The 13,631-nt window shown below is 35.9% G+C and overlaps 1 protein-coding gene across 1 annotated transcript in view; it reads right to left on the bottom strand.

Moving 5' to 3' along the window:
* Window positions 1-13,631, bottom strand: part of KHDRBS2 (KH RNA binding domain containing, signal transduction associated 2) — a 515,709-nt gene that overhangs the window by 247,384 nt on the left and 254,694 nt on the right. The window contains exon 4 of the mRNA XM_046641311.1: window positions 7,063-7,209. Within this exon, the coding sequence (XP_046497267.1) occupies window positions 7,063-7,209 (147 nt within the window). The remainder of the gene's footprint in view (window positions 1-7,062; window positions 7,210-13,631) is intronic.

The following is a 13,631-nucleotide window of genomic DNA, read 5'->3' as shown; positions in this document are numbered from 1 at the left end:
ATACTGAGTACAGACCATCCAGTACACCATTTGTAGTTGTATTTTAAGGAACTGTTTTATATGCATTCCTTTATACACTATGTGGAGAGGCTGGGCGGAACAGAGAAGTGGACCAAAAAAACAAGGATTAGAGATGAGATAGAAGATAGATTTCTTGGAGGAATAGGGATTCTCCCAAGTTCCCTGGATATCTAGTATAAATACTGTCTGGAGGAATCAATACATTTTCCACTGTAGCTTGATGAAAGGAGCTTCAGAGTCGCAAAATGAGATCAGTTAATCAAGGAAGGGGAATTCAAAATAAGCTTATGTTGTATCTTATGTAGCTGCAAAATTAGCTGTTTAAAAAGTAAGAACTAACTCCTAGAACAGAAGTTGAAGATACGTTTCAGGAATACAAAGTTTTGCAAAAATAACCAGTTTTAAAAATGCTATTCTCTGTAAGTTTTTCTTGTTGCATTTATTTTTTAAAAAAAATTTCAGTATGAAATAGAATCTTTGACTGTGGGTCATCAACGCCTTCAAGAAACTAATCAAAAGTAACTCTCTCACTCTTCTCACCCATGCGCTCCCCTCCCCCCCATCCCATCACTCTTTCTTTCTCCCTACCTTTCCTATGTGGTGGTGGTCTTTCAGTCAGCCATTAGTTTTTCTTGACTCTAGAAATAACACTTTTTTTGATCAGTGTTGTCTGGTCTATCACCACTATTGTCCATATCATCCTTATTATCCAATCCGGTCTTTCATTTCCAATTATCTCTCAAATATTTCTCCATAACTCTTATCTTTTAAATCTTGAAAATAGTTTTCTGGTTCTTAAATTCTACAAGGGGAGTGGCTGATGTAATACAAATTCTTAGAACTGTGGCCGGCATATATTTGATGCTCAGAAATATTTGTTGAACTGAATTGAAATAAAACTTTCCCTTTGCATTAATTAGTACCATTTATTTTACGTACTTAAATGATTTACTCAGCTAAAAATTATACACTTTATTTAACAGATTCTGATTATTGAGCTATTTTTCTTCCTTGATTCCTTGGTACCAAATTCTTTTCAATAATCATGACTCTTTTTGAGTTGCTTGCATCTATAAGAGTATTTGCAGGTCAGTGTTGGCATGTATTTATTATGTACAAGCAGAGGACTAGCATTTACTAAACGTTTTCAATGTAAAGTAAAATTTCTATTAAATCCTCTAAGACTTTCCTTTTACTAGAATCCAATAAAGTTAACAGGTGAGATTCTTGCCTTGAAGATCAAACCTGTATCCTTAGGGACTACAGATCTTTGACAACACTGATAACTTCTCAGAAACGCTGCTAAGCTTTCATGTTAAGTACTATATATGGAACTGCAAAAGCAGTTCTTTTGATTATAATGCCAGCTAATGGGGAAGAAGTAACTCATCAAGATGAAATCGAGGTGCTGATATCAAGGAAGAATGATGCTGGGCATCTAAAAAGCAATAAAAGTTCACGAAAAGAGTAGCCTTGGAGAATTCACAATTCTGACATCAAATAAGACCAGAGATAATTAGTGATAAATTGTTTCCTAAGATAGAAAGCAGACAATCACTTCCTGACCCGAGACTCATATAGTGAACATGTGATTATCTGTACAGAGGAGGAGTAAGAAGATACTTGTCTTAGGGTTTGTAGAAAAATTACACTCAAATAGTTATCCGCTGCTTCTTTTATCAGTCTTCCAGGTTATGTCAATCAATTAGCAAGGCTAAAGTGGCTTTAAGTTCCAATAATAATAACATTATTGTAACTAATTATATAATAATTATTATATAGAATAATTATCATCCTATTCTAAGAACTAGTAATGATTTTAGTTCTGTTCTAAGTCATACACATCTATTATCTATTACAACTTGCCAGATAAAAAATCCTTAATATTAGATGATTACAAATTCATCCCAAAACAATCAGCATATGATCATAGTGCTATAGCAATATAGGAACATTTCTGGGCAAGCAATACTTATGTAAATACATGTGGCTTTGTGCTATTAGCTACCACACTGTTAGAACATGGTTAATTACAAGAAAGAAAAGGGAATTAATTGATTTTGAAGACAGCGGTCCAAGGAAACTCTAGACAACAATTTGACACCAACCACAACAACGAAGGAATGATACCCAGGTTATGGATTCTGTTTCTCGCTCTGTATGGAAGTTTATTTTTTAATTCTGTACCTCATCATTCTCTTGCCTGTAGGATGCTGTTGCTGTAAATGCTGAACTCCTGCCATCAGCCAGCCAAACTGTAGCTGCCACTCCCCACTTGTCAGTCTTGCCATTTATCAATGTTGCTTTGCTGGCTGGTGGGATTTTGTCTAATACATTGTTTTCCCTACACATTCACCTGCATAAATGACTCTGACCTAATTTTCATTTTTTATCAAATTATAGCATGAATTTCAGGGACACATTTTTATGTTTATCGTCAAACAAAACTTCATAGACAATTTTTCAGTGCCTGAAAGTCTGGATCTTCTTCCATCTCCTAGACTGAAATTACCCAGCTTTCTTCTCTATTTTCTTTATATCTACTTACTTTCCTGTATGATTGCAATTAGCAATCAGTGTCATTTTCCCATTTCAGAGCTAGGATTATAGTCTTTGAAGAATAGAAGGCAAGAATGTCCTCTATTTGCTTTTACCACAAAGAGGAAAAGGGTTTCACTTTTCCTCCACAGTCAGACTCATGGTAGGTTTCCTATATAGGTTTCCAATATCTCAAACTGGAAATGATATAACACCGTAATTGCCCCATTTCAAGAACCATGGCTTTCACCGAGGCATAGATCCAGTCTAATGCAGAAAAGAAGTAAAAACCTAGCATGATGCATTTTTTTCTCTGTTGAATTGATTTAAAGTCTTATATATGAGATGGGTGAGAGAATACAGACACACAGCACCCCCCCCCACCCACACACACACAAATATATGTGCCTTTTCTTTAAATGACACAAATCTCTAAAGATAATCATTGGAGACTTAAGCCAGACATGAAAAATACTTTTCAAGTTCCGTCCGCTCTGAAAATACGATAGTGTTGTGTAGCATACTGTGCTGGCAAAGATTCTGAGGCCATGACAGGGCTTGGCAGAAAGGAGTATTGGGATCTCTTAATTCTGTCAATAACTAACTCTTGAGGAGGTAACATAGTAATCTATTTGTTATCTCTGACCTAAATCTAATTTCCTGTTTGTGTGGAAATCCCTTCTTCCATCTTTTTTATGAAAGGATGAATAAACTTGCTCTTGCTGAGAATCTTGCCAAATGCTTTCTAAGTTCTAATTATGAGACGTATTCTGTTTTGATCATGAGTTAATTATTAAGCATTAGTAAAACTTACCAATTCAACTTAATGGAAGGTGAAAGCCAATTTAGGAAAATGAAATAGCGTAATTATCTTAAAGTAATCTGCTAACTAGGGTTGGAAAAACCCTAGGGATACCAGAGGGTTCCATTCACAAACTACAATGTAAATGCCGCCCTCTAGCAACGTGCAAGGAATACCCTGCACTCCCAGAGGTGGCAGTCGTGGTCTATGAGGATGTCTATAAGAAAACGAGTATCATAACCATCACACTGACCATATCTGTTTACCCCTTTGCAGCTTATAAAGGGAAGAGAAGGGCACTAACATTATAGAAACATACATTAGTTTAGGATTTTATATCCCTTTTGTCATTATTTGTCAAATTATTTAACACTCCTCATCTGTATTTGTAAGAAAAATTAGCAAATACAAGGAAAATAATATAGCACCTGCTCAAAACATTAGAGATTTAAAATTAGCAAAGTTCCATTTATTGATCTTCTATTGACTTGCCACTGTACTTGTCCTGATAAAAAACTGTAGTGACCGAATGGAGACCAGCAGGATGAAAATTTTGCCCAGGGCAATAATAAGTCTTTTGTCTTGAATAATTCTTTCAAAGTACTGAAACTGTGTTGTTTGCCAACTTCTTACAGCATTCAGACATTTCATGAGGATTTGTATGTTCTAAAGTTGGCAGTCTTATAGGATTACAGCTCCTGGCCGTAGGGCAAGTCAGATGAATATAGAAAAGGGAGGAAAGTACAAGTGCTAACCACGGAAAGACACTCCATTCTGTAGAGGAATTAGATGCAGCGGAACCCAAGAGTCCTAGTCTACATCAGCTTTCTATGTTGTTCTAACATGTCTCTTAATGGCTGTAATTCTTCACTTATGTTGTTTGTAAATGTGCATGTCCCAACATGTTAGCATTTCGGTGGACTTTAATATCAAACGTCCAAAGAAACCTGGATCACCAAGTAATTTCATATAATAAAAAAAGAATTGGAGTTCATTTTTGTCCCTTATGGTTCTCATGACGGATGAAGTAGACAGATTCCATCTTTTGCTTGGTGCTGACGCAAGTGAGGGAAATGGGAAAAATTTATCAAGTAGAAGGAATTTCATTGACCACAAAATTTGCTAATACAACATTCAGAGATATCAGAAGAGTTATTTACTTTTTAAATATTCATTCAATCACTTATTCACTCATAGAAAAAAATATTTATTAAGTGCTTCTTATGTGCCTGGCCTAGTCCAAAATGGGGGAATAAAGCAGAGAAACTAGACAATAGTCTCTGCCCTCATGACATTTATATTTTAGCAGGGAAATCAACAACAAACACATAAGTGAAAAAAATACAGAGTACATCTGAAGGTGACAAAAGCTTTGAGGGAAATAAACAAGTGGAGAGGGCAACAGCATGATGGGACGATGAACTGCAATGTTCCATACGGTGGCCAGTGATACAGCGAACAAAGTATAATAGGACCGCACAAACGTAGCGAAGCTACTTCAGACTATGTGGTCAGAGAAGAATTTCCAGCAATGCTGACATTTAAGCCAAGACCTAAATGAGAAGGAGATAGCCCTGCCAATATTTTGGAGAAGAATCTTCACAGACCCTTAGTGAGGGGTGAGCCTGGGGTGTTGGATGAACAGAAGGCAGCATGTCTGGAGCTCAGTGAGTGAGCAGTTGGACCCACAGAGATAAAATCTCAGAGATAGGCAGGAACAGGTCACACTGGCCAAGGTAAGATTTTTGGTCTTCATCTGGATCCTTATATATAGCGCATGTTTATTGTAGGATATTATTCCCTAAACCTGATGCAGAGAGCTATTTTATTTCTCTGTATCACTCCTGGTACCTCCTAATCAGCCATTCCATCAGTCAGACTGTCAAATAAATACTTCTTGTGCCAGGCACAATGCTAAATGATGGAAATACAAGAGAGAGACTGCTAGCTCTTGCCCTTATAAAGGATATACTTCAGTGGAGAAGATATAAATGAAATGATTACAAGTATTATGAGGTCTAAGAAGTTAAGCGAGATGTATGATTGGCATTTATAGAAAAAGAGGGTTAACCTAACCTACAGCCAAGCTGCAACATACATACAGCAACAAAATAGTGTTTCATCTTACATATTTCACCTCAAAACGTCATTCCAAGATTCGATGTATCTACAATATAAAATGGATTAAAAGCAACCATTTACATGGCACTTTATAATTTTCTACATCCTTTCATATGCATCATCCCATTTAATATTCACAATAACTGTGACAGAGGTCAGTCAGTTATAACTATCTTCTTTTTAAAGATGAATAAGCTGAAGCTATGAGAATTTAAATGTCTTGTCTACAGTCATGAAACAGTTAGTAACACAAGCAGTGGTAGCTTTTCTCTATACTGTCTATATCTCCAGAGGTCTGGTCTGAGCTAAATATAGCGAAACTGTTTACCCAATAGCACTAGGCGCCTAAGTCAGAGGCAAAAGAAGAGAGAATGTAGCATCTTCATTCTTAAGACATATGGGATCTATTTAGGGAGGTGTTCAGATAAGCAGCACATAATAAATTGTGCTGAAATTCTATGTGCATACGAAGTCAGGGAAGAACCAGAGTGGTATGGGATTATTCTCTAACCTTGCCTGGACAGAAAATTTTAAACTGGGCCTATAAATAGACTATGTGGCTAGATTTTAATGCTTTTACATTCTGAAATTCTCTGGTTTTGTTTTTCTTTTCCCATTCTCAAAATCACTGCCAATCAATGAATCTTATCCATCATTTCCTCTGAGGTCATTGCTCAGTTCAGAAATCTACAGTGTTTCTTCACTGCACAGATTAATCTTAGCTACTCTCTCTCTCCCTGCTGAAGACTTCTGGCCAGGCACTCCAGAAAACTTTACTCAGCATTCTCTTCTAAATATTTTATTCCCAGCTCTAAGCCTGATGGCAAGAATTCCATTTGAATGACCTATCCTCGAATACTAAATTGTTAACCTTTAGGAAAGCTTCATTCATTTAACCTTCCTCTATTTCTTAGAAAATAGGTAGGGAATTCTACTCAATATGTAACCCTGAATTTGTTGCTTTACTAAATGAACATTCTCTGTTGCCCTCATATAGTGCAATGAGTTTATTTTTCCAATTTTTGCTTGATAATCAACAAATGTGTGGTTCTATTAATATTGATTATTTTACATTATGTTTTATAATGAGCCAGCACCTGGAATACTATTACATAAAAATACATTTGATATTTTCAAATAATATCACCATCTTATTACAAACATTACATATCTAATCTCTTTCTTCTCCCACTATACCTGCAAATGCTCTCTCTATTAATTAAAATTTGCCAATAATGCATGTCAACCACCAAGTGATTAAGACACAAGAGAAGGATATTCTCTTCAATTATGGATTTGTGTTTATGTGTTAATTGTCTTCTTCTTCATGGCTATGACCTGATGCATGGCATGTAATGTACTGAAGACAAACACTGCTGTCAACCCTCACTATGTGGCAAAGTGCCAGCTCCCATGCTAAGTGTTTTTGGTATCCTATTTTATGTCACTTTCACATCAACTCTACAGATAATTAGTTGGCAATATGAGTTTCCTTCTAAAAAGTCAGTGAAGATCAAAAGCACATTTTTTTTAAGAGAAACTGATGAGGAACATCTTTGTAAAAAATGAAAAACACTTACAGGAACCAAGAATTTTTTAATCTCTTCCAATGCATGACTCATACGTGAATAAGCTTCCCCAGGTGGCGCAAACACTTCAATTAATACATGAAGTTCATCACTCAAGTGGGCATATTTGGCTTCCCCACTCTTCCTTAGTTCTTCTTCCTGTGAAAGAGGTTATTTTTAGAAATACAAATCCACTCATTTTGCATTGATTTAACACTTACCAAGAATATGACAAAAGGACATAATCTAAGCAGATTTTCCGTAAGTAGAAACCCTCTGAGAAATAAAAATCTGGTACAAGCCATTTAAAGATTTTAAAAATCATTTTTGAGTGTTTGAATGATTTACAAAAAAAACCCTGGCATAATTAGTATCTACAATAGATTTTAATCAGCTAAATGAAAATGCTAAGCCCTTGGAAAGAAGTTACAGAAATGCCATTAACTCTTTAGTCTACACCACTACATTTTAGAACTGCAGATAATAAACCAAAGATTATCACTGTTCTTTAAGAAAACCAGGACTTTCTAGCTACTTTTGAGAAGTGGAGGAAAGGTTACTTGTTGGCCATGAAAGGCTTGAGCTAAGTATGCAAAACCAAGGCTTATCTCCCAGCCTATGTTCTCCCTGGCTCAGATTATTATAGAGCTTCATACCCACATCTTCTCTATCATTTGCTGCCTTGTTTTGGTCAAGAGAAGTATAGAAAGGGATGTTGGCTAACTATTATGTTGGTATTGATTCTGTATGAGCTGCTTATCTTCTGCTTAAACAACAAGAGATTTCTATTAGATCAAATTTTCCATTGTACTGTGCCCAAGCAATTATTGAAGCTTGAATAATTCAGTACAGGAACAGAGCAAACCAGCATATGATACATATACTTTGCTAATGTGCACTGGGTATTTTACACATATTGTCTCTAATCTCACAATAACCTTGCACATCACTCACATATTTCAGATTAGGAAATTGAGGTTAAAAGACTTTAAGTAGCTTCAGCAAAATGGTATTCACACCCAGCTTATTTAGCAACCAGGTTTGCATTGTTTTAGGATTTCAAGGAAGCAAAATTTGGTTAAAATTAACATAAAGAACATTAATTATGCTTTACCTTTTTTACCTGTCTTGACATCCCTCCCCAACAAACTAGCAGTTGTTTCACTAAATTTCAAAGGATAAAAATTAAAAAGTATTTTTTGCTTTTATGTAGGGCTTAAGTTAGGAAAGTGACATGAAAGACCTAAACCAGATAAATGAAAGCAAATTTGCTATTGACTTCATATGAGTTACCTATATGATCCATGCTAATGCGCATGTTTATCTGCTAAGAAAAGTCCATCATTTCAACATATGAAGGATCCATGAAAGAGATGGGAAGCTGTTTCTGCTTCCTGTACATCCCACACCTACTCAAATCTCTTGAATAGCAAAACCTCTCAGCCCGAGGAACCTCTCTCCACTTCCCTAAGCATAGTTTCTATCTCTAACTCGGAGCTTTTACCCAAGAGGGTTTTTCTTAGCGCCCATTCTCAGTTTGGGGAGGAGAAGAAGTGCATGGCTAAACAAATGTACCCATAGGATGTGGTAAACGTTTCTTTCCTCTTTGGGTTCTGCTAGGATGCAAGCTGTCTGTGAACTCTGAGGTCAGAGTCACTTGCACATAACTGCTCAGGTAGTTAAACCAGAAGCTTCCTCATATTGCCCCCTTGTCAATACTTCCTAACCTGATTTCCAGCTGAAAATTAAGGGCCACTTGCTAGCCAGATTTTATAAGGTCTGTGTACTATGAGGTGTGGCATTCAAATAAGAATTGTAACACTTATTTTAAAGGTTCTCAAACAAAATGAGCCTGATTATATACCTCCGCAGTTGAGCCAATAGGCTGACGTTCATGAATAACTGTAGCTTGCTATTTAAAAACACATTTGCTTCTTTGCACCCCTACCCGCATCATCCTTTATATAAGGAGATGAGGAAACCAAGGTCCTTAGAGACAAAGCAACTTCCTAGAGGCCAAGAGTTAGTCAGGATTCAAGCCAGGACTCAGCAAGGTAGGTGACAGTACTGATGAAGACTTCAAACAAGAAAAGTTAACACAGCAGAACCTATCGTGAACTACTTCTGGTTAATTTCAAAACTAGACTTTCTATCTTGAAAGATGTGTTATAGTTGAACTCACTCATTGGACTGACTTTTGACAAAGCAAAATTTCCCAAGCTTTGCTTTTTTCATCTGTGAAATCAAGATAATAATACTTACCTCACAGGATTTGTGAGTTTCGAGAAAACTGAAGAACATTTTATATACTAAAAAATGTGATACACATTTACTATAATAATAATAAATATTATTTCCTATATTCTCAAGTAGTAGTTTAAAATCATGTTTGACTTTTTCAACAGAGACAAAAATAAATGCGGCTCAAACAAGTAGAAGAGTTATCTTCCTCTCAAGTGAAAGTCTACGCTGTAGGTGGCAGAGCAGGGGGTCCTTCTCCACACTGCAGGGACTCTGGTTTCTCCTCTCTGAACTCAAGCCCTTAGGGATGCTGTTCTCATGTGTGTTATAAAGGAGGCTGTCCACCAACACTTCCGAATTCCATCACATGGAAAAGAGAAAGAAGATGTGGACAGCAAAAAGCTTCTTTTTGAGGAAATACACCAGAGGTTTTGTACATCATTTCTGCTCACATCTCTTTGGCAAGAGTATGGTCACCTGGTGGCCTTGGATGCAATGGATGCTGTGAATGTGGTCTCAGACTGAGTAGCCATGAGACTATCTAAAATGTGAGGGCTTCATTTATGAGACAAAAAAGTGAGAATGGATCCTGGGTGACAATGAGCTGTCTTTGCCATTCAGTCCTCATTCAGGGCTAGTTAAAATGACTCTTGATTATTGAGTCTAATTTTGGTGAATAGCTAGCCAGTATCTGCCAGAATGTCCAAACTTTATTTCCAAAAACAATACTATATCCCCTCCCCAGTTGTATTTATAACATAAACCTCCAAGTTCCATTTGAATATAGGCAGACATCACAGCCATCCTGAACAGCACAAGTGCCTGGACACCAGTAAGTGTATTTATAGTAATTTAATACAATCTCTTGAGGTATTTCTTAAACAAGTGTTCCAAATATATTTGGGGAAAATATTTATCTTTGCAATAAATGCATCATCTAATAAATTGATTATGAATGGAGCAGTAGTGTTTTCACATTTCTCCCCAATTATCTTTTGGATGTTTTATAACAAAGATCATAGCACCCTGGAAGGTTACACTCAATAGAACCGAGGACAAAATAGCAACAACATTAAAGAAAAAGATCAAGAAAATTAGAAATGCTAGAAAAATCTTGAGTGTAAATAGAAATGAATAGTTGCAAAGTTAACACTACAGAAGATTGGATCTCCAGCTAATAAAGGGGCATAAAAAGGCACAAAGGTTAAATCAAAAGACTTTAAGATCACATGCTAGAAGGTGAATCTGCTTGACTTGATTCAAAATTCTTCTTAAAGTCCTGCACACTCAGTTGATATTATTTAATCTTCCATGAAGATGGTACATTTATTCCATTGAGGGTATTTACCTTAACCACTGACCTTCAGAAAATGATTTGTGTGTTCAGCTCTTACAAAGGAATCATAAGTTAATTATTTTAAATAAAATTACTAGCTGCTAAACCTAAGAGATTCTAAAAAAATCATTAGGGAATATCAAACCGAGTTTTACATATCCCCAAACACTCTACCATTGTTATACATGAAGGTAAAATATAAGTAAAAACATTGGTTTTTATTGGTTACTTTATAGAGAATAGCATGGCAGTAAATACAGTCTAATTTGAATTGCATTCATGTATTGTTAAAAGGATTTTTAAAGAAACTTTCTCTTAGGAATTATCATTTCCATTTTATCTTCTACAAAAGAATGTTTCTGATTTGGAATTAAGTTGACAACTAGGAAATTTTTCTCATAATTCAAAACAGCATGTTCACTGAAGAAAACTTGAAAAAATCCCCCAAAAGTACAAATACTTTTTAAAAAAATTAACAACCATACAGTTCAAAATATACTGTTAGCATTTTCAGCGTATTTTCTTCAAGTCTCTTTTTAGAATAACAATGCTTATGAAATAGAAGTCCTAATTTTGGTATTTCCTCTTAAGTCACAGGTATGCAAAATGCTTTCCATGGATTAACTGATTTTATCAGCACGACTATACCTTAAGCTAGATAATGTTATTTCCCTCATTTTATTGATGTGAGGACTGTGGCACAGAGAGAGAAACTTGTCTAGAGTTACATAGATGATAAATCATGGAGTTGGATTAGAATCCACATAAGCTCTTATCAAAGGTCAAGTTCTTAATCATGATTGGTATGTTGCTGGTACACGTACTTATGTGTAAGTAAACGTTTTATACATGCAGATTTCCCCATGGATGTCTCTAGTTTCTGGAAGACCTTGCCAGCAGTCTCCCAGTAATTTCCTGGTATTTAGTTCCCTGTAGCCCTGTGCTCTCCAGTGGAGGCTACAGTAGATTACAGGTCCTTATACACAAGAACAACTGTCATGAATTTTCTTCCTCCTCCCCAAAAGGTTCTGATTCCTTAGTAGCTGTGTGCCCATCGGTACTGGTATTTTGAAGGTTCTCACTCATCTTGTACTTTATGATAGACTCCCCCCAAAATACTAGTGATGTCACATGACACTGTTTATCCCTAACTCTCTTTTTGCAACCATCAGTTCCAAACAAGGCATTCATCCGAAGTTTTCCAGGTTGAGCTCAGATTCATTTGCACAATTTCTCATGGATATCCAAGCTGTATTCCTAAAACAAGTGTGTTTCACGAAGGACCATTCTCTATGCCCCTGCACAGTTCATCCAACAGCAGGGGCAGGAGGGTGAGGACCCTCTGCACCTGTTTCTATTCTGGCGTAGGGACAAAAGTCAGCTCACAGCTGGGCATTTCATCTTAGTTCAGATGATTCAAGACAAATTCCCCAAAATAGGACACAGAAGCAGATGTCCCCTTGTGCTCTGGTCTTGAGTCCAGTATTTGGTCCCTGGATTTGCCAAATGCCAATTTTAATATAAAACTCAAATTTTCTTAAAATACTGTAAAAGATCCACTCTCAAAATCATTTATGGGTGACACAGATTTCATTTAAAATATCAAGGGGGCACAAAGCAAAGAGGTCACATTGATAATCTCATTACAGACAACTCAAAAAACCCTCATTCTCTTGTCTCAGGTCCTTCCCCACTTCATTACGCAATTTTAATTTTTTCTCTCCTGTCTATAATTTTTGTATTACATTCATCCACCTGGAATTTCTTAGGAAATTTCAAATTATGTTCACCTCTATTAAACAGAGTAATTTAGCTATTAATGCTAATTCTCAAGCTTACATGTCTAGCTTATTATGGAGCTCAATGAAATAAAGGGGACACCAATTAATTAACCCTACTATCCTTAGAAGTCACAATGGTGGTCATCATTTGCCACTTGCAATGACCCTTTGGAATCACACCTACACACCCACATACACACACAAATACAGTGCTCTCTAATGTGGGATTCTAGTGAAAGAGAATGTTTCCATTTTGTCAAATTAAGAAGAGTAGTCATCTACTTTGGGCAATCTTTTTTTATAATATGTTATAAATTCTTCATAATATGATGTAATCATGTATTCCTCTTTTGTGCTACTCCAGATTTTGGTATTTTTTTCCTTCAGAATCTCCTGAAAGGCATCCCACCATTAGCCCTACCAGCAGAGAGAACACCTGAGTAATTGAGTTCATGTCTTACTCATCATTTTCTAAACACCTATGTGTTCATTTAAGTGGATACATAAAATGTCATGTACATGTCATGTTTTCTTTTCTTAAATATCTAATTACAGAAGAAGTAGTCTTTACTCTCATCCACTTAACTGATTCACTAGATTTACCAAATATTTATTCCCCCATAAAATACTGAGTTAATGTTCAAGATAATCTACCTGTTTGAGCTCTCACCACCTACATTTTATAAACCAGGAGTCAGTGGTATTTGTTCCCAAACTTGTTTATATCTGTTGTATTTGTTATTGTTATTGTATTTTATTATATTTCATAATTCACTTTACAACTTTTTTTCCATTATCAAAAAACTTCCAGAGAAAGCCATGTAGGTTACGAGAGATTTTACTGGATCATAAAGTGCTTCTGTAGTTACATTAACTCTGTTACGGTTTTTTTCCAAAAAATGTTGTTCCTAGATCAATTACAGCATCATCATTCTATTTCGTGATTTACCTTTATACATATGTTTCATCATTTTCTCATCCCTCAAATTATTCTGCACATACAAGCGTATCTTATACCACATGGGGAAGGTATTCAATAAGTTCGTGCTGAATAAATTACTTACAGGTGGAAACCATGCTGCATTTCTCTTCTGTCATCAAACCATATCCTTACTCTACTGGTCGTGCTAAAGTTTTCGTTAAATGCTCAACCATTTATTGTCCTGAGACCTTGGAATGGAGTGAACTATATTTACTAATACGATTTTCTTTTTAGCTTAAGA

This window comes from Equus quagga, chromosome 15 (assembly GCF_021613505.1).
Source record: "Equus quagga isolate Etosha38 chromosome 15, UCLA_HA_Equagga_1.0, whole genome shotgun sequence".
In the NCBI taxonomy this organism is placed as follows: Eukaryota; Metazoa; Chordata; class Mammalia; order Perissodactyla; family Equidae; genus Equus; species Equus quagga.
This window is presented reverse-complemented; position numbering and strand designations above follow the sequence as displayed.